The 21,536-nt window shown below is 37.8% G+C and overlaps 1 protein-coding gene across 1 annotated transcript in view; it reads right to left on the bottom strand.

Annotated features, from left to right (window-relative positions):
• Positions 1-21,536, bottom strand: part of SLC30A7 (solute carrier family 30 (zinc transporter), member 7) — a 31,453-nt gene that overhangs the window by 1,038 nt on the left and 8,879 nt on the right. Inside the window, exons 4-9 of the mRNA XM_009699074.1 lie at positions 21,142-21,268; positions 20,045-20,200; positions 18,375-18,425; positions 15,675-15,810; positions 3,615-3,705; positions 2,490-2,639 (exon numbers count right to left, since the gene is read on the bottom strand). Of these exons, the coding sequence (XP_009697376.1) occupies positions 2,490-2,639; positions 3,615-3,705; positions 15,675-15,810; positions 18,375-18,425; positions 20,045-20,200; positions 21,142-21,268 (711 nt within the window). The remainder of the gene's footprint in view (positions 1-2,489; positions 2,640-3,614; positions 3,706-15,674; positions 15,811-18,374; positions 18,426-20,044; positions 20,201-21,141; positions 21,269-21,536) is intronic.

Raw genomic sequence — 21,536 nt, forward strand, 5'->3', positions numbered from 1 at the left:
TGTTTCTGATTCATCCTAAATAACTCTCACTCATGAAGCTGCACAAAAGCAATTCCTACTTTTCTACAAGTTTTACTTCCTGAAAAGGAAGCTGCTTGAAGAGCTGTCAGCTTAAAATGCAGCTAAGCACAAGAACGTGACATGGGATTTGTTGTTTGAACCCGCTCTACATTAAGATTCTAGCAAGAAAGCACAATGGCTACAGTGAATTTACATGACATCATGACACACTAAAATAACTTTTGGTAAAGGTATGTGAATTATACAAAAGCATTTCTCTTCTCAGAAATCCTATTAAACTAGGCTTAGATGGACTTGCTTAGTTTTTTTTAATCATAATTCAGTATAAAACAGCATTAAAAAAATCATTTAGTCATTCATTTTAACCTCAGCGGCAGGCCAGCAACAATATTGTGATGGTCACTGGTTATGCAATGTGATCTTGAAGCACTGGACTGAACACTGCTAAAGATCAGATTGTCTTCAACTATCATCAACGTGCTTTTAGCTCAGTTGAATGGCAAAAACAACTACCAATTATATTAAGATTAATGAGGAACAATATTACTGAGCAGAAAAATCTCTACTTGTTCCAACTATTCCTCCACTTGTTACCATAGGTCAGATAAGAAAAATGATAGACCTTGTTCTCTCCACTCCCTTCCTAGACACATGGCTCTTGATACCTGCACAGCTACAAAACAGCTGAAGAGCTAATGACTCATTTGGAAAATGCGATCCTTTGGAGACTTGAGATGTAAAATTAGTTTTAATGTAACAGAATGTTCTGCATAGTCCTTCCCCAAAAATATCTCTTAGTAGTCTGCAGAATAAGCCATGCAGATTCATTTCTGCCTACTCAATAATCTAGAGCTGTATGTGATGGAACATCTCAGAAAGGACCAAACTTTATTGATAAAGTTTGATTTTAGAATATTTGTCACAACAAATTCCCTTTCCCTAAGTCTCCAACATAAAACCAAGTATGTGTGTTTATGTTTATTGGGTTTCCTAGGACTGACTACTTTAAAATTTCTTAAACTTTAAGGAGTTCAAAAGAATTCATGCACTTGGGCAGCACATTGTATAGTTGGCTTCAGCGGCATTTCTCCTGACAGTCCAGAAACTGAGTATGCAGAAAGGCGTTAAAAAAAAATTCAGTCTGGAATTTTTAATAAATGTTATAAAACAGTTGACAAAAGGGGCACTTATCAGATGTGTAAACAATTCACTAAGCCATCGCATACGCAAGCTGCCAATGCAGTAGGCCCATACAACATGTAGAACAAGGGAAAGAACATGCATGTGAGGACACAAGGCCTTTCCCCACTATAGAAAGCTTTGAAAAGAACATTTATGCAACCACTAATTAAACTGTTGACAGAAGCAGTTTTTATTTACCATATCAAATATACCTGATTAGAAGCCCCCTTTCTTCACCGTCCAACTGACTTCTCTAAGTTAGTAATTTACATAGCTCCAAACTACTACCCTTTAGCTGACAATAGTTTGCTACCTAAAACACTGGTTATAAACAGGAATATTTGTCTCCTTTGCAGCTACAGAACTCTCCATTACTCAAAAGCAGAAAAAGGACATTATGGAAAAATGCTACATTTTTTTCAAGAACAGCCCTCCAATATCAAGAATAAAACCAGGATATTTGGCTCTGGATAGTATAAGAGAGAGAATAAGTTTCTCTTGGAGAAGAATTTTCTATTTTATCTTAATACATTCTAGGTTCTACTTGTAAACCATTCACATCCAGTAGCTATACTGGAATAGGCAGCCAAACTGAATTTCACACTTCATGGTTAAAAGTATAAGGAAGCAACAGAAAAATCTTTCTTAAATTTGTAAGATTTTAATCTTAAGGCAAGAACTATCAACTTCTAATAAAGCTTCTGTTGTTTACAAGAATTTCAGCATTTCATATCAGCTCCAATTGCTATCAAATACATCACTATCTATCAAAAAAACCCAACAAACCTGTAGGGAAATAAATGGCAACACACTGGCTGTATACAACATAAAACTAGTGATCACTGTAGCATGGATGTCACTAAAAGACAACAAAATACGCAAAGACCATAGATTCTTAGAGGGATAGAAATGAATGACAAATACAGCATTAGCACAGTGAAAAACTTCAGTAGCTCCAGCCTGTGGTTGGAAACCCTGTCTTGAGGGAAGCCTCATCTATTTTCTTAGTTCCTCATAGGTCAATACAGGGTTTCAACCCAATTTGATACACCTCAGACATCTACAGCTGTTATTTCCATTAAGTGGCATCAAAAACTAATGCAGAGAGGTACAATAATTCCATCTACACTACTGAGTATTTGGAAATGGTTCTATACAGCAGAGAAGCTTTTCAAAACACACTGATACCAAACCCAGAAACATTTAATTTTTCTTGATCAGAATTACACTGTCTTATCACGACAGGCAATTTACACTGAGATGTGATTTCCACTGATGAGACATACCTGAGTAAAAATATTGTGAGTCTGGCTTAGAATCCACCTTCCATCAGCATCAGGAGCTACTAATAATTTCAAAGTCCCTATGTAAACATCAGTACAGAGGGTCCAGAAATGTGGATCATGTAAACTGTAAACTCCTTGCAACTGCTGCACCTAAAAATACAGGCAAATTAAAAAAATATATATTTCAGAAAATGTTTGTTTGTACTATGTTGGTTCTTTTACAGAAAATACTATAAAAGTCAATGCATTCTTTTCCTTCTAGTTCACTGTGCAATTTGTGATATTTCACTTAAATTCCTTATTACTATCTCAGTAATTGTAAGGAAGGTGAAAACATACAGATTGTAAGTATGTGTCATGATTTTGTACCTTGCTGTATCTACATTCTACATATATTTCACTGAAACCATTTCTGAAAACAGTGGTGTCCAAGAGAGAAAAGTCACAGTTATTAAATTTGAGGGGGCATTCAATTAGAACAGCAATTTTTGCAAATGCAGGAATTTTCCCATAAAACAATTTGTGAGAGGTGAGGGCTTAGGTTTGTCCTGTCAAAACCCTGCTTTTTCTTCTGTCCAATTTTAGCAAACTCTCCATGTGATGATTACAATCCTGTAACTTCCTGACAAAAGATGACACTCCTACAAGTGCTTTGTATTAACTTTGCAAAGGCGCTTCAACATTCAGGTCATGACACAGTAATAGGTAAGTTAAACAGGAGTACCAGGAGAGGTCAAATCCAGAGTAATCTATATATTTTTATAAATCGACTTCCAATGTTACTTCACCTCGCTTTATTAAGAGCTAGATTTTGAAAGAGACGAAAGCTGAACAAAACAGAAAGATATTATGCACTTTGTATCAGCACAAAGTACTTCGAGAGGAAAAGCTTCAGGATCTATTTTTCTAACTATCATAGCATGTTTTAAAACACCAACTGAGTTGAAGCTACATACAATTTAGGACTTCAGAAAAATAGGAATCAAACTGGTACCTCCATTTATACAATCTAAGGAATCTTTCACAGGCATTACTGGAAAAACATCACAAAATATCCTTATAGACACAGCTGAGGCTCATTCAGTCAGCAGCTTGATCTGAAACAAAAATGGCCTAAGACCTCACCCTCTGGTAGCACTGAGGCAGGGCGTTTTCCAGGGAAGGAGGAGTTCGCTGCATCAAAATTCCAATGGATTCTTTTAAAAGTGGAACAATACTGGAAAGAAAAAAGGAAGTTAGCTACTATTACATTTTCAAAAGATGCAGAACAAAGAGCAACACAGCATTTCTAAACACTCTTGAAGAAGTTGTCCTTAGTTGCTTCACCAGAAGCTGAGAAACTTATGATGAAAACCTGGCACACAAAATAAAATGATTGACAAAATTGCTATGATGTCTTACTAAAGGCAAGATTACTTCTCCCTCAGATCTTCCATAGAGCCAACTGGTGGACAATCACAAAAGATTAACAGTTTAATCATGGGTTTTGACATGAAATCTCTTAGTGTCTTAAAAGTTATATGACAAAGCAGCTGATGAGTATAGCTCAAAACCAAAACCTACTTCAATGGCAATCACTCAAAACCAACCATAAAAACATGCAACTGAAATGGTTTTTGCTTTTGTGTTTGGCATATTTTTGTGTAAGGCATATTTTTCTTATGAACTAAGATAATAATGGGGAGATCATAAAACAAAATTAGTATGGACCAGTCCAGCTATAACAAGGTTATTTTGTCAGAAATAGACAACTTAGCATATTCTTGAAGCGAACTAAGTGTAGGGTCTCATCCAAGCTCAAGTACTGAACATTTGGCAGTGATTAGAGGTTCCCTCATGGCCAAATGGTCTTGTTTAATCAGCAAACTAAGATGACACTTAATATCCTTTCTTACTATTATTAGTTTCCTCTTTTTTTTTTTTTTTTTTTTAAATAAAACTAGGACACCAGTAAGCCCATACCCTGAAGCTACCCTAAAAATTTATACTCTTATTAAGTATTCAGTATGGTGATTTTTTGTTTAGGAGTAATACATCATGTCTGGCTCAGCACAGCATCCTAAAATTTTCAAGAGCATGACAAATATCTATAACCAAATACTAAAACTTAAATAGCAATCTAATTTCAAGAGTATATAAGTCACCTAACACTAGACCAAAAGTGATTATGTATTTCAGAAACTGTAAGCTGAATTCCAGTGTTCAGCACTGGCACCGCAGCTGGAGTACAGAGAATGATGGGATAAAAAGCATCCAGCAAACATTTGTAAAAGATTAATTGGGCCGTCTGTCAAAGGAAATGGCAGAATCTTTGTTTAAAATCTCATGAAGTGATGCAGAACGCACTGCACAGACCAGCTCTATATTTGCAGATGATGAACAGCATGATCTAACCATTCTTTTCCAATTTTAAAGAGATGGTTCCATTTGTACATGGAAGCAGTGCTGGCTGATCATCTGCTCAGCTCATTCCTTGGCTAATCCTTAGCCAGGGGTGGGAGGGAGGTAGAGCATGCATGACTCTTGTCTAATGAACCCCTGGAAAAACAACCACCCTAAAACTAAGTCTCCTGGTTATTCCAGCCACATTCACTGCCTGATGCACTCCATCACACGGCCTCACGCAGCTGCACTGCTACTCAGGAATCAGTTCAGAAATAGCAAGGAGCAATTAGGGGCAGGCAGGAGCTGCCTAAACTGGACTTGTCACCAAGACAATTAAACATTTAGCAATGCAATAACTGTCAATCTGTCTAAAGGAAGCTTAATTGGAGTGTCACATTCTACAGACAGTGGATTACAGAAGTTTAAGGGAAAAGGTTCTCTTATCAATGGACCCACCTCACTAAATAATGTCCATGTCACAAGCATTACATGAAAGGGAGCTGGAGCTGCCAAAGTACTCCGTTGCTGAATTGATTCCAGTTTAACTCACTATTTAAAATGCAGGTTTGCTTCTTAATAAAAACCTTGAAAGACTAATACACAAGTTCAGGATGCAAACTGAATACAAGATTTTTGAACACTGTCTCCATCCCCATAAATTTAACAAGGTCCTTCTAACATATGCATCCAAAGGCTTGGGAAAACACACACATACAGGCTGCATATTTTTTCCCAAGGAAAGGACTAAAGGAATGGAGAATGTAGGAGCCTGCTTTTTTACTGGAACATACCACTCAGAGTGAAAAAAATCCATGAAAGAAATCTGACCAAAAAATGTCTGATTTGCAGAACTTATTTACATTATTTGATAAAAACTGATGTACATTATCTGATGGAATGGAAAGGAATTGGCAAGTAGGAGTTTTGGAGAGACAGCCTACAGAAATTTAAGACTAGCAGGTTGGGCATATTAACCCATTCCAAAAAAGGATCTGGTCAGTGAAACTGGTTGATTAATTCTGGCTCAGGATGCACATCGAAAAGAGGAAGTTTTCAGCTGCATCTTCAGCTGAAGATGTATTTAAAATGAATACCTGCTTAATTCTGAAAACCTTGTTGCCTAAGAAACTGATCTTCCAAGGTTAAGTCTACACAATCAGCAGGGTGTGCACAAGCACCAAAGACCGTCTCTCCTTGCTAGGTAATGGGGTGCAGTTTTAAGCAGCACATGTTGGAACCATTAGCTCAAAATCAACTAATACACAAAAAGCTGATCAGGGAAAGACACTCCACTCCTAGTACAGGTGGTACAGCTTAAGAGATAGTCTCCCTGCTGGCAAGACTTCACCTATTCATGTTTTTGGCAATAATGCTGCACAAGTTACGCTTTTATCCAGACTTCACAAAAAGCTAAACTTTTAACTGAAACAGACATCTTAAAGGGCCAAAGAACAGAGGTAAATCAGGATGTGGCTTGATACTGTAGGTGCAAGCTGAAGCATATTCAAGGTCACACCTCCCTCCTCTAACTTACACACAGCATTCAGCTACAAATTTATCTTTTGCAAAGCTGAAAAGGCCGAAAGACAGCTGCGGTGATGTGATATGCCCTCACAAATGCTGTTAGAGCACCGAAGTCCACACATGCATCTCTGCATCCAAAGGGACGCTATCTTACAAGGTAGTCTTTACTGTAAGCCAAACTAACAGGACAAACAATAGAATCCAGTTTTCTGTCTCAGGTTCTCCATTGTTTAATGCATACTACTGAAGTACAAAACCTTTAATTAAAAACCAAAACTCCAGATCATATGCACTTTTCTCAAACACTAACTAAACCCCAGTATTACTTAATCACCATGAGACACTAGAAGTATTAGTTCCATCTCATGTGACTGAAGAAAACACTAGGAAAGATGACGACACCAAACAGGCTGAAAATGTGGTTAGAGAATTTGACCAAGCTTTCCTTTTTTTGGATTAGTCACTAGTGCAAAATACATTTCATTGTCTCTGCAGCAACTATTCCACTGGTACTTCACACTCCCCCCTTTTTTTTTTAATTTACAAAAAGATTATTGAGGAAAATAAATAATGCTGAATTCTCATGGAGAGTTTTTTCATGCATAAGAAGTCTGTAATGCTGCTAAAGCAGACACAATTTTCCAATGGTCTCTCATTACCAAGCCTTGAATCTAAAATATCACACTCCTTTACAGAACAACAGAATTTGAAAGAGGCACTAACCCACAGCCAGGCTTGGGACATAAACATATCCTCTACAAAAGCCACAATAGCAAAAGTGGCTAACACGTGCAAAATGAGTTAGCAGCACACCACACTTTCACATATGCTTTTACAGAGGAAGGGAAAGGTGTTCAAACAGGTAAAAGCTATTGACATGAATCTGATAAATCCAGCCTGCCACTACTACACATGGCTCAATTAACAACAAAGAGTGAAAGCATCAGCCTCTTAATCAACTTGCATCACATTCAGATAATACTCATACCTGTTCCAGTCCCATTCTGTTTATGCCACTGTTTTTGCAAGCATAGCTAGCAAGACTCTGGCATTGTCATGATCTTGGACAGCAAGGATGAAAACAACTGTGGGGTAAAAGGTGCCTAAACTTCAGCCACAAAAACCCCGTGCAGGGTTACAGGCTGGGGGAAGAGTGGTTAGAAAGTGGTCAAGCAGAAAAAGACCTCCGGGTGCTGGTTGACAGCTGGCTGAACATGAGCCAGCAGTGTGCCCAGGTGGCCAAGAAGGCCAATGACATCCTGGCTTGTATCAGGAATAGTGTGGCCAGCAGGACCAGGGCAGTGATTGTCCCCCTGTACTCGGCACTGGTGAGGCCGCACCTCGAATACTGTGTTCAGTTCTAGCTCCTCATGACAAGAACGATATTGAGGTGCTGGAGCGAGTCCAGAGAAGGGCAACAAAGGTGGTGAAGGGTCTGGAGCACAAGTCTGATGGGGAGCGGCTAAGGGAACTGGGGTTGTTTAGCCTGGAGAAGAGGAGGCTGAGGGGAGACCTTACCACTCTCTACAAGTACCTGAGAGGAGGTTGTAGTAAAGTTGGGGTCGGCCCCTTCTCCCAGGGCAGAAGTGACAGGACAAGAGGGGACAGTCTGGAACTGAGCCAGGGGAAGTTCTGGGTATAAATTAGGAGGCGTTTCTTCACAGAAAGGGTCGTTAGGCACTGGAATGGGCTGTCCAGGGAGGTGGTGGAGTCACCATCCCTGGAGGTGTTTAAGAAAAGACTGGATGTGGCACTTGGTGCCATGGTCTAGCTGACATGGTGGAGTTAGGGCAAAGGTTGGACTCGATGATCCCAGAGGTCTCTTCCAACCAAATTGATTCTGTGATTCTGTAGAGAACCCTTTACACAGTCACTGTAGTCAGAGCACAGCAGGAAATTCATTTACTGCTCTGAGCAGTATAGAAAATAGAGGATACTTGCAATAGATTTTGTGGAAGATAAACAAACATTGCTAAGACTCAAGATCAGCTACGGTTCTTCAAATACTGTAGATTAAAATCTTCAGTCAGATTTCAAATTTTTTTTTCCAGCCACCGTGTACATCTGCAGTGCCAAGACTGTCCGCCTATTTCAGAACTTTAATAAAATTTTTCTATTGGGCAATGGCAATTTTAATCAGACTGCAGGCTTTGCTCAAGACAAGGATCACACTTTTAACATTTACTTTTCCAATTTTAAATTGTCTGTTCTTACAATAGCATAGTACTTCGATTCTCAAGCAAGGCTGGCAGGTACCATTACCTTGTAAATAAAGGTAGCGGGTGCCATTTAGCAATGACGGCTCAAAACAGCACCAACAACAAGCATGCTAGTTTGCGTGAGTTTTGCTACAGAACATTCCTTCTGAATCTTAGTGAATGCAGCACTTAATTTAAAAAAGTAATTTTTATACTGTTAGGCCCCAAACATTACAGGCATATACCCCAAATGTTACAGGCATGTCCTCCCCCAAAGCTCTTTCATATTATATCATGTTCAAGCAGCTCTAGACTTTATGTAAAATCGATGTAACTCATGGAAACAACTTCACTAAATGACTGAAGTAAATTGCCTCGTTTCTTTGACCGCTTAATATGTAGTCTGCATGCTCTATCCAATCTAGTATCATACTTAGTCTATGATGCCTTTTTAGAAACATGTGGCTCTAATAGTGGTTTTGGACAAACTTCTTGCTTTATACTGGAGTTCTGGCTTTTGCTTGATGACTAATTTCACATAGCTGATCGAAATACTAAAATTGCTTCAACATTTCAGAATAAGGTTTAGAATCCTAAGGCTAAAACACAAATGAACATTTAGTTTTAAATATTAAAAGCAGTTTAGAGACTTGAGAAATTGATTATTGATTCAGGCACATTAAATTACAGGGAAAATACCCTAGGAAAAACTTGAAGAGTATCAACTATGAAATAGCCGAGCTTTTTTTTTTTTAAAAATACTTCAAACAAAATGCTGGTAAAACAGACTCATCTATTTTAAGCATGTCCTATTTATACTTTATAATTAAATGGACACTTGCATGAGATAGTACAGAAAGTAATCAAAGAAAGGATTCATCAGATATTAGTGGCAGCACCCACGAACACTCAAGAGCTACAATCCCCCACCCACACCAGCTTCACCCTTCAGAATTGGCCATAGATGTATGATGCAGAGATTTTAAAAGGTTACAGGATATAGCTCTCCAATTGAGGAACCACGAACTACCAAGCCCTCTGCTTGTCAAGACTGAACAGATAAACACATAAATGGAGAAAACACAACTTTCTACAGCACGTAAAAGCAAAATGAACTTCGCAAAGTGGAAAGTATCTGACTTCAAGCCTTTTCCTCTCTATCAGAACAGTAATATGTGGGCTATTTTTCTTCTTCCTAAAAGATAAATTTTAAAGCATAAGATGTAATAGGTATTAACAATATTTCTATATAATCCTACTGAAGACAGGCTTTTACTGGGATGTAGACAGTCATAGTCCACTAAAGGGAAATGGCTGATCTTACCTCTCTATACTCTAGTAAGAGCTACCTGATTTCTGCTTCCACTAAGGTTAGAAGCGTATTTATTTGTCACTGAAAACCACCTCAGAAGAATCCCACACAGGATTTTCACTGTGCAGCCAGAATGTTCTGCAGTAACTCATGAGGCGTTAGGCAGAGAGTATGTCACCTTAGAGAAGGATCACAGGAACAACACAGAGTGACCATGTCAGTAGTTGACAAGTTGCACTAATTAGAGAAGCTGTCTACAGGAAGGCTCAATCATTTGAATTAAAAGTGCTACATGACTTCTCTGAAGAGGCATTGCTCAACCCTTCGTGCATCTGCACAAGACAAAATAGGTTACAAATTAGAGGCTGTGCAGCTTTATATTGCAATGGTAAGTTCTCTAGTCATCCTATACAGATATTTTTGTGATTTCTTTTGGTAAGTGTTGCCATCATTTCAGAAAACTGAACAGAGAAACTCACTAATAGGAGTAGGCAAGACTCCAGTAAATCAGAGAGTTGCCCAACACTGAAGCAAACACTCAACGTAAAATGAACGAACAGTTATTTCATCTAGAAACAAGCAGTCTTGGATCAAGAGCAATGATTCCCCTCTGCACTCCCATGCAACTGCTTTGATATTCTACTGGCTTATTAGACGTAGTTCCATGGAAGGGAATAAGGATTTCTGTTCTGCCTTTAGTCCTTTGTTGGATACACAAGCATCCCAGAAAGAAGACAGATTAAAAACCAAACCAACCAACCAAACCAAGAGCCCTGGATCAAACGTTGGATACACAAGCATCCCAGAAAGAATACAGATTAAAAACCAAACAAACCAACCAAACCAAGAGCCCTGGATCAAACCTACTCCCTACCCACTCTATAAGTCAAACTCAGACTGTTAAGCAGTAACTTGGAGGATACATGATTGAAGCCAAATCACTACCAGGTTAAGTGGTATATGCACATTTTATTCAGAAAAAAAAGGGCAAAACCCAAACTTCATTAAAACTTCAAAAAACTAAATTCACCGATTACACAGTAATTTCTTAATTTTAGTTTGTCTTCCATTTTTCGTTTAACATTTTCTTGAATCTTCCTTGCTAAAGAGCAAGCTATTATAATGCTCCTCAGACAGTCTCAAGGCATCTTGTCACTATCACCTCATTCAGGTTTTATCTTAAACATTAACTGTACATAAAGAATCAAAAACATTAGTTTTACAGTTTAAGTAAATTAAAACAAACTCTATATAGCTTACGCCTTTGCCTGATACATTTGGACTACACAAAATGTTCTACACACATTCCTAAAATGTATGCATTTTGTATTTAAAATCTAATGACCTGTATGAACACGGTATCATCAGACTTTCAACAAAAACACAGCTTACTGCAGTGGCATAAATAAATTACAACAGCTACTTAATGACCTTAAAGTGCACTTAAAATGTAAATGCGCTACAATATCCACATTTTGATTAAATATTTGATTGTGTAAGCAAAGTGTAATATACTAATGCAGATTCACCAGTATATATTTCTAAATTAAACTATGTTTAATCATCAGTTTCAGGAAAACTATGAAATTGAATTGCAAAGTATTTATTTTTGTAAAATTTGAGACAAAATTCAGTGAGATAATTATTTTCACTTTCAAGAAAATTTCAATATATACTCAGATAATGAAGCAGCTAGAGTTGAGAACCTGAAATTTCTTGGTGATAGTTTTGTTAGTCCACTATACTAATTTGCTTATTTCAAGAAAGTAAGAGCAAAATACCATGTGATTTCATAGATACTATCCCACATCCAGTAATGGATACCAAATTCAACATCTGTTATTCTCCCATTTTAACCTAATTGCTTTTCTAGATTACTTTGTACTACTTGCATCTTTACAGGATATAAAAGCTGCAAGTTGGTTATACAATGGTACCAAGTTAACGCATTACTTGGATATTCCTACAATAATAACTCATCAGGTCAGAAAACATGCCAATGTAATTTGTTAAAAAGAAACAGAATGGATTCTCACTAGTTTCAAACCCATATACTGTCACATCATTTTCTTTGCTCCTCCTGCACCTACTATCACAAGAATTTCTCTTTTAAATACATATACTTAAAGCTCAGCATCAGAAAATAAATCTGGTTTTGCCGAAAATAATTCAAATGTGTTTCTGAATACATAATTCCAATAATACCCATCATACTGCAAGAATATAGTCTTTCCCAAATCCCAATAGTGATAGTGTTCCAGATTGTTCAGTTGATTAAGAAAACTACTTTTTAAAGTTAGGAATCCAAAGACTTCTTTGAAGGTACCTTGTTATACTGTTTACAAGAATGTTGTTTATCCTATAGAAGACTCCTGCCCTGAATTTACATCTACAATTCTGTCCTAATTCATCTCTATGCAAGCTTGTTCCAGCTAGAAAGCCTACTAACTACTTAGACTAAACACACATCCAAAAATGATACTGTAATCTAGACTGCTCTGAGGATCCTGCCCTTAGAGGAGAAAGCCACCAACAAACATGAGTAAAAATTCATTTACCAGTTTGTATTTCATTGGGAATTTCCAGCTTTATGAAAACAATTTCCTTAATGTATACTTTATTTTCATATACAACCAGCAGGGTTTCTAGACTGTAACATTCAGAATAGTGTATCCTCGTTACCTAAAAATTAACAGAAATGATTCAAGTCTGGACCACTCTCCCACAATGACTTTACATCACTCATGCAGCCATCGGCAATATTCACAACTGTTTCATTTATCACTATTCAACTGTTATCATTTCCTGATAATAGAAAAGCACCTGTACTCTAGGCAAGTCTTAATCCAACACAGTCATTTGGCATTTGAGAACAAGTGACAGAAGGCCAGCACAAGAGCCAAGATATACACACATAAAAAGATCTTCTCCTAGGAAAGAATTCTCCCGCCGAAACAACAAGTTGACAGCCAAGAGCAAAAGCATTTCCATACAAATTTTGACATTTCAACTGTTTTAAGTTTCAGAGTACTCTAAGACATAGAAGAAGATCCATGCTCAAGGTTTTGCTTTCACTAAGAGCTGTTGGTTAATATTAACAGCAGCCAGTACAGTATTGCCTGTTCTAGTTCATCAGTTACTAACTAATACATTTAATGTAGAACCAGAGGTCTAAGCAGCTAATTAAATGGAAATGGACACTTTTGTATACTTAGAATGTGGAGTAATGAAAAAGAGCTTTGGAAGATCAGCAATAAAATACACTACTCTTTAGATTTAAACCAATCAGCTAAAGTACCCCTGTAAGAAGAGACAGCATCTTGGGGCTTTTACACAACCCTATTTGAAAGAAGCAAAGCTTTACAGTCCCAACTAGGTGAAAGTCTCCAGACAGTATTAAAACTTTTGGACAACTTTATCATACTGGCTTTTGCCTCTTTTTGCTTGCTTTATTACAGTCACAAAGAACAGATCCTGATTTTTAAACACACATGCACAGGTCCACTTGTTGGGGCACACATACTCCTATCCCACTCCACCTTATCAAAGTTGGTTTAAGTAGTAAAAGGGACGTGAGGGGGCACTCTGCACAAGTAAAATTGACAAACATTCCTCTGAAACAGCAAACAATTATTTAATCAAAAGCCAAATCCCTCCCCCCAAGTTATTTATCAAGGTTGCAAATAGGCCCACAGAAGTGGCCAGGAATCCCTGTAATACATATTGTACTTCCCCCTCCTCCCCACCTCAAACCCACATGCATCCCATGAGCAAACAGACAATGTAAAAGAGCCAGGCACAGCTCTTGCCACTATCAGTTTAAAGACTTTTTGCGAACAATGTTCTTCCCCTCCAATTTTAAATTTCACAAAATTTCAGTATAATCTTTTCTCTAGGTTAGATTTAGGTGACTTGAAAAGATAAGGACAAAACTATTATATATCCCAGCAATCAACAGCTGGGCCCTCATATTACTGTTACAAAAGACCACCTTAGGGGAAAATCTGGAAAACCTTTTGCATTAATTCTAGACGAGCACTTCACACACACAGCATAGTAAAGAATAAGGCAGAATAAACAGTGGTTATATGTCCAGAAATGTAAACGAAGATTATTAAAGTCAAACAACACAAAAGGGGACTCAAGCTCTCAAAGAATATCAATCTGAAACTGCCAGTAATCTTGTTTATGATCTGGTTTAAGTGTATTTCAAGCAAAGCCATTCATAGTTTAGTAAAAAAAAAAAAAAAAAATTAAAAAAAACCCTCCTGCAACTACTGTTCGCTCCACTGCTGTGCTAAGATGTGTCAGTCTGCAAGAAATGCAGGCTTGCTTCTACTGACTATGATGCAGCTGACTGCACTCAGTTGGCATAATGATTCTAGAGATCATTTATAGCATCATGGACCAACAAAATAATGTTACAGGCTGAGGTCTGGTTATCAGGTCAAAAGACACATTAAACAGTGAACTTCTCCAGCATTTTCAGCATAGAATATGGACCTCAGACGTTCCTCCTAACTGTGCTAGAAGACCTATAAAAGCTTTATTATGAAACCTCTATTATGGAAGGCAGTCTTCTTCCAACCTCTGTATGATGGAAGAAAAAAAACAACCAACCTCTCATTCATGTGGTATTTTCTGATGAGCACTCCACAGGTGCTTTGCTGTACACAAAGCTAGACCCTTAAAATACAAAGTGTATGGAAACCTGTGTTTTACTTAGCTATTACCTCAGCAATAGTTTCTTCCCCCTTGGTAACCTGCACATTTTCTTTCAAATTTTTTGAGATTTCAGTGATAGAATTAGTTTATAATAATTTGTCCTTTATGAAGGACAACAGGTTTAAGTCAAAATATTAAGCTTATATGAAAGTGGTAATTTAATAGTGATCTCTAGCACACAGATTTCTGTGGGCATTTAGTGCCTGAACCATGTTGCCCTACTCTGATAAACAGGGGAGATTCACATCAATAATTCTGCAAATGCTGCCATGCTTATGGTATAAACATGCCATATATGGTATAAGCATAAGTAGCTGCAGTTAATCAGATGACATTCACCACTGCTGAAGAGACAAAGGTGTTCAGTTATTAGGTTGTAACTGGAGTTGTGGCACTCTGCCCTATGCCACCATTGAAACTGCTGCCAGAAAAGCCTCAATAACAGCATCACTGAATGAAATGTTTGCTTGTCCAGTCCAATCCAAATAGCTTCACATTTACAGTGATCTTGGTAAGCAACAACTGGGAAAGCCCAGAACTACTTGAAGCATTTCCATCAGACCTTAAAGGGAATAAGGCTGTCTCAGAATACAAATACAAAGGAAAAGACAGTTCTCGCCAGGGATGGGGAAAAAAAAAGTTACCAGCCTTGATTTGTCAAGGACAAGGGAAGATCCTGTGCCAGCAGGCTAAACTCTGCTGCCCTGAAGCCATTCTGCTCCATTTACTGGAGTACATTGGTTTATATAAGCATGTACTAAATACAGAGAGGAAGCTTTCTACAATTCAAATGTGAAAGACATTTTTGTAGTATTATGCAAACAGGGGTAAAATATGCAGATTTAAGAGAAAAAGCTGTAGCTGTAGAAAAGAAAGATAGCTCATGTAAGAGCACACCAGAACAGAGGTAACATATCGCTTTTGGAAGAAAAGCAAACATCAGAAGTCATTAGCAACAGACAAACCTTTTCTTCTGAGCTGTAATTTGTGCTATAACTAGCATCAAAAATACTAATAAATATCAGTGATAGCAATGCTTACCTTACACCTATAAGTAGTGCTATTAGCATTGAACAAATAGGATCTGCTATCATTAGACCATAGTTCTGCATCAATATAGCAGATATGATTACACCAATACTTCCAAGTGTGTCTGCAACAATGTGTAGAAATACACCTGTAAGAGATTAACTGGTATCATTACAACTTGTATTCTTAAAGCTAATAGAGTATTTCAAAGACAGTTTACCAAGAAGAGTTGCAAGAACTAGATAACATGATTCATGCTTATTAAAATTGTGCTCAATTTTTGGTCAAACACAGAAAGTGACCGCAGGGTTTCAACATATGTATAGAACACAGAGCATCTGAAGAATTTACATTATTTTCCACACTTGCAGTAAGGGGTATTTCACGGCATGGCTATCAACTTAAGCAGTAATTAACAGATGCAGCTTATTTTTTTTCATTCAATACCCACCCATATTACAGTAAAGAAACTCATGTTCCCCGATGCCTACAGACAATGGTAAGCACTGTACAAGATGGAAAGACTGCTAACAGAAACACACCCGTAAAGCTTTGAAAGACGTTGACCTTGTAGAAGTTATTTGGAAAAGAAATCGAAGACAAATGATTTTGAGAATGAAACAATACTGCAGACATGAACAACTTCACTCTTGTTTTGGAGAACGCCACGCTACCGTCACAGAGAGAGAAACACGCACCGGGCAGCCAGCTAAGCTTTAGCCTTTGGCGCTCTCTGCTGGCAACGATGGGAACAGTCATTCAGAAACAATACAATTCCCCAGCCTCGGATAATCCCCCCTCAGAAAAACAACACACAATTATAAATGAGCTCTTTAGTGATTTTCCCAAGTCTACATTTGTACTGAGTCTGACTGGGATGGAGTTCGGTTTTCTCCATAGCAGCCTGCATGATGCAGTTGTTTAGATTTGTCTAAAACTGTGTTGACAACACACCAATGTTTTAGCTACTGCTCAACAGTGCTTGCCCAGCACTGAGGCCGCCTGCTTCTCACTCTGCACCCGCAGCAAGTACGCTGGGGTGGGCAAGATGCTGGGAGGGCACATGGCCAGGACAGCTGACCCGAACTGACCACAGGGTTATTACATACCATAGAACATCACACCTGTTTAGCAATAAAACTGGGGGTTTGCCTTTCCAAAAGAGCTGTTGCTCAGAGACTTTTCTGGGCATTGGTCTCTGGTGGGAGGTGGTGAGCGAGTGTCTTTGCATAATTTTTTTTTTTAAAATTATTATTTATCTCCCCCACCCCCCCTACCCCCCCCTTCACTTACTAAACTGTCTTTTTCTCCATCCAAGAGTAGTTCTCACTTTGACTCTTCTAATTCTCTTCCCTCTCCCACCATAGGAGTGAGCGAGCAGCTGCTGGGTGCTTAGTTGCTGGCCAGAGCCAACCCACCACAGTATTGAAAAATTGGAATAAAATTATATAAAATTGAGTCTTTTAATATGCTTCAATTAACGTGTGCCTTTCATGAAAAGACCGACCTGCAAATATCTTCTACTGAAGTACTGAGTATACATATAAATAATACCGTATACTATAAATTCTGGAAGAGGTTGAAAACTGTTCTTTTTCAAGACTACAAACAAGTCAGAAAATCATCCAAGAGAGAAAATACTACGTACATTTGGGTACGCCAAATAATTACCACCTCTTACATTACATAATTTTCTCCGTCTAACTTTTGAACACTTCAAAAAAAAAATTAATCAAAGCTCAAAACTGGTATCTGAATTAGCACTTACGCTCAGGAGATCATGGACTCCAACACTCCTTCAAGCAATTTAGAGTGAATTACCATCTTGTACTAAAACAACTGTAATAGCTTGATGAAATACAAGTTTTAAGCTCAGGTATCCTTTAACAATTCTATCAGTCTAAATTTTTGAAATACATTCTATCTTAATAATATTGTTTTCTACTTTCCAGAGCATAAATTGCAATTAGGTTTCTCAAGTTTCTGTTTTTAACCACTTTTTCCCAGATTATTATTATGTGATTTTTCAGCACGAGTAACAGAAGCTGAATCCCAGCTTTTGGGATCTCCCTTTTAAACTGTGTTGAATCTGCATTACATCTACAGGCTGAAAGAGTTGGGGCTGTTCAGCATGCAGAAGGGAAGGCTCCGGGGAGACCTTAGAGCAGCCTTCCAGTACCTAAATGGGCCTACAAAAAAGCTGGGGAGGGACTTCTTACAAGGGCATGAGTGATAGGACACGGGGCAACGGCTTTAAACTGGAAGAAGGAAGATTTACATTAGGTATTAGGAAGAATTCCTCACGGTGAGGGTGGTGAGGCAGTGGCACAGGTTGCCCAGAGAAGTTGTGGGTGCCCCATCCCTGGAAGTGTTCAAGGCCAGGCTGGATGGGGCTTTGAGCAACCTGGTCTGGTGGAAGGTGTCCCTGCCCATGGCAGGGGGGTTGGAACTAGATCATCTTTAAGGTCCCCTCCAACCAAACCATTCTATGATTCCATGACTTACACTTCAGTGAATGTGCCAAATGCCTAGCCACGCACAGGGTATGGTACTGCTCTGTTTACAGGTGGAAGGGGCTTCATAAAATAGCTCCTCTAAGACAAATGTAGCATTTACCCAGAGGCACCCTCTAGAACAGATGTGTGACAAAGAGTCACAGGCTGGCAGACCACGATAAAACTAATAAAAAAATTATAATTATTTTCAACATACCTTGTAAAATCTGTTTGCTGGATCCAGCCATCCCTTCAAGAGAGTGGTCACCTGTGAAGACAATTCTTGGCACATTAACCTACACAAAGGCTCTCTCTAGTGGTATATTCTATTATGGACTTCCTTTCTCAAATTTCTTGAACAGACAAGCTGCTCACAATGACTAGTTTTTACTCTAGCTATTGTTTTTCAACCCAGCAATTAAGTTAGAGGTTTTAAAGCACTTTTTCTTCTGTAAAGAAAATACCACTTTACACAATAGATTTTATGTATGTGTGTGGGTATATATATATATAAAGATCAACATTTGTTTTTTAACGAAAACAAACTGAGAAATAAGACCTTCCTAGTATTTAGCAAAATAAGGCCCCCTCAAGAATACCAGCCATGCATGCAAGCAAGAAGAGTAAGGTCAAATAATTTTGCTAACCAGAAATATTTTACTTAAGCAAGCATTTATACCTAATGTAAAAGAACAAAGATAAGACTTGCAGAAGGTAGATCTATGTCAAAAAAATCCTCTTATCAAAGCAGATTAATGTCTCTGTGGGACATGTCAGAAAGATATTTTAAAAAAAACTTGTTAAAGGATATCAAATGACTTCTGGTGAAGATATATAATAATTTATGCTAAAGTTGATTTGAATATCAAATTGCACCAGATAGCTATATTTGCTGCTCCACTGGGGCGGGGGGCATGGGGAGAGCAAGGAAGAGGTAGAAGGGGGGAGCTCCTGCTTTCCAACCAAACTCCAGGAGAACACTTAGAAAACAAGTTTTCTATTCTATTTCTATGCTACTTTCTACTAAAAATAGCAAAGAAGGGACAAGTAAATATTTTCATACTCTCTGTCACCTCCTGTCTGCAAGTTACCACATTATTCCCCGCTCTGAATGTGCACATTCTCAGTCATATCAGACTCTAGTTTATGGCTTAGGCAGGAAGGACTGACAACCCTGCATTACAGTAAGGCTTTCATTTGCATCGTTTCAAATAGGTAGTAACCACACTGTGTCTTCTCCCACAGTGAAGGCTACTGATCACATTTTGCATGAATGTCTCTTCACAGATTGTTTGCCTTTATAGAAAAGATTTAAGCATAGCTAAGATACAAAGTACCTTTTTCATAACCAGCTTTAAAATAGATCACAACTACACAAGATGGGGAAAATTTTCTATTTGAGATCACAAACCAAGTACAACATATCAATCCCTAAGTAACCAAAATAAAATTGTTTGTTCATCTTTCACAGTATCTTCATCTGTAAAATTATTCAAATGGAGAACGCTAGCAAAGCAGCGTAACTTTGTCTAACGATTTTAATGAAAAGTTGAAACAAAGCACTTGATAACTAATTTCACTGTGCTGCTATAGCACGCATCTGCTTATCTTTTGCCAATTTATAACATATTGGTGAACATTCAATAAATGCAGATAAAGCAAAACCTTTAAAAACCAACACTGAGCTTACTGCAAGTGAAACAGCATTTACCAAAATGAGTCACAAAGCATGGTGGTGGCATAGCATACCACACATTTAGCAAAATTACTTCCATGTGCACTTGCAACAAGCTGCCAGCACCCTCTCTTTTTTTTTGTTTCTAGTAAATCATTAATAGCAAATTTAAATTGAGTCAAGATGGTCTATGACATTAACTAAGTACTTACCATGACAATAATCCTGACCGTGAGAGTGTCCATGGCTATGGCCGTGATCATGAGTGTGTCCATGGGTATGTTTATGCTCATGGCTGTGACCGTGACCTCCGTGACTGTGTCCATGGCTGAGACCACCATTAAATAGGGAATGGCTGTGTTCATGCCCTATAAACAAGTATCACCATCAGAGTATAAATTTAAGTGTTGAATAAACGCATGCTTACATTTGTTTGTAAGCTACTTGAAACCTATTCATCTTTCAGGTCACCTTAAAGTATTGCTTTAAATAAGTTAAGAGAACACAACCTATTTGTCATCTAAATCTATGCTGTGCAGCCATATAAAACATATACCTGATTTGAGAAGTCAAGTGCTTTTACACATTCCCACTTCTGAGACAAGTTGTGCTACACTTCTAGTACAATTTGAAAAATGTACGCATAATTACATACAAGCAGGTTAAAAATAGCTGTTTTAAGAAACAAGAAATTAGCTATTGTTCATACGTTAAAAATTGAAGCTTAAATTGCTCCTTAAAGACCAAAGACTATTTTCTTCCACCAGTCTATATCAGTTTATACGTTAAGCTGAAAGAGAGAACAATTAGCTTTGCAGAGAAAAAAAAACAAACCCCAAAATGTTTACCATATATATTTAAGCAAATAAATTCTGCATTTAAATTCAAAAGACACTAAGTTGAGAAGCACCTGAAGCTGAATCATCCCATACTTAAAATTTGGTTCAGACACCGTTTTGTAAATCTTCCAGCCAAGACTTCGCTTAACTTCAGCTCAATTTTGTCCCAAAGACATTCTGCAAATCTCTTCCAATAACGTGCAGAAGAGTGCATGTTCCAGAAAGCAGATTCTGGAGTTCTTGGCCTTCCCGTTAATGGATATTAACATGAGAAGTATGGTAGTAACATACTAGGGCTAGTGATAAAACATAAAAGTCAATATTGCAACAAGTCACATATACATTTGGCTACGATTGCCACTAAAAAAGACAGTAAAATTTAATACTAGGGTTCTCATTGGAACATTATAAGGTCCTGGAACACAGGGTGCCAAGAAAGGAAACAGTACTAAGAATTATAGACATCCTACCAGAGCCATGTGAATGCCCATGACCTCCATGTTGAAAAACAAATATTCCTATAAGATTTACAATGAATCCTAGTATAGAAACAGGAAGAAGTCTCTCATGATGCACGTCAGGAGGCTCAAGTGCTCTCTAAAAACAAAACAAACAAACAAACCAACCAACCAAAACAACAAACCAAGAAGCAAATGTAGAGTTTTACAATCTCTTTACATTATTAAAAGGCACTGAAAAAAATGCTTAGATACAGGAGCATTCTCATACAAACAGGCATATATAAAGACATAATTAGAATTAGAAATTACTCAGGATTTTCAGTTTTTGGCATGGTACACAGACTAACTCTTACTGTCTGATTTTGATATTTTATTATTGAAGCTGTGAAAGTATAATAGAATAT

This window comes from Cariama cristata, unplaced genomic scaffold, assembly GCF_000690535.1.
Source record: "Cariama cristata isolate BGI_N322 unplaced genomic scaffold, ASM69053v1 scaffold12474, whole genome shotgun sequence".
NCBI lineage: Eukaryota > Metazoa > Chordata > Aves > Cariamiformes > Cariamidae > Cariama > Cariama cristata.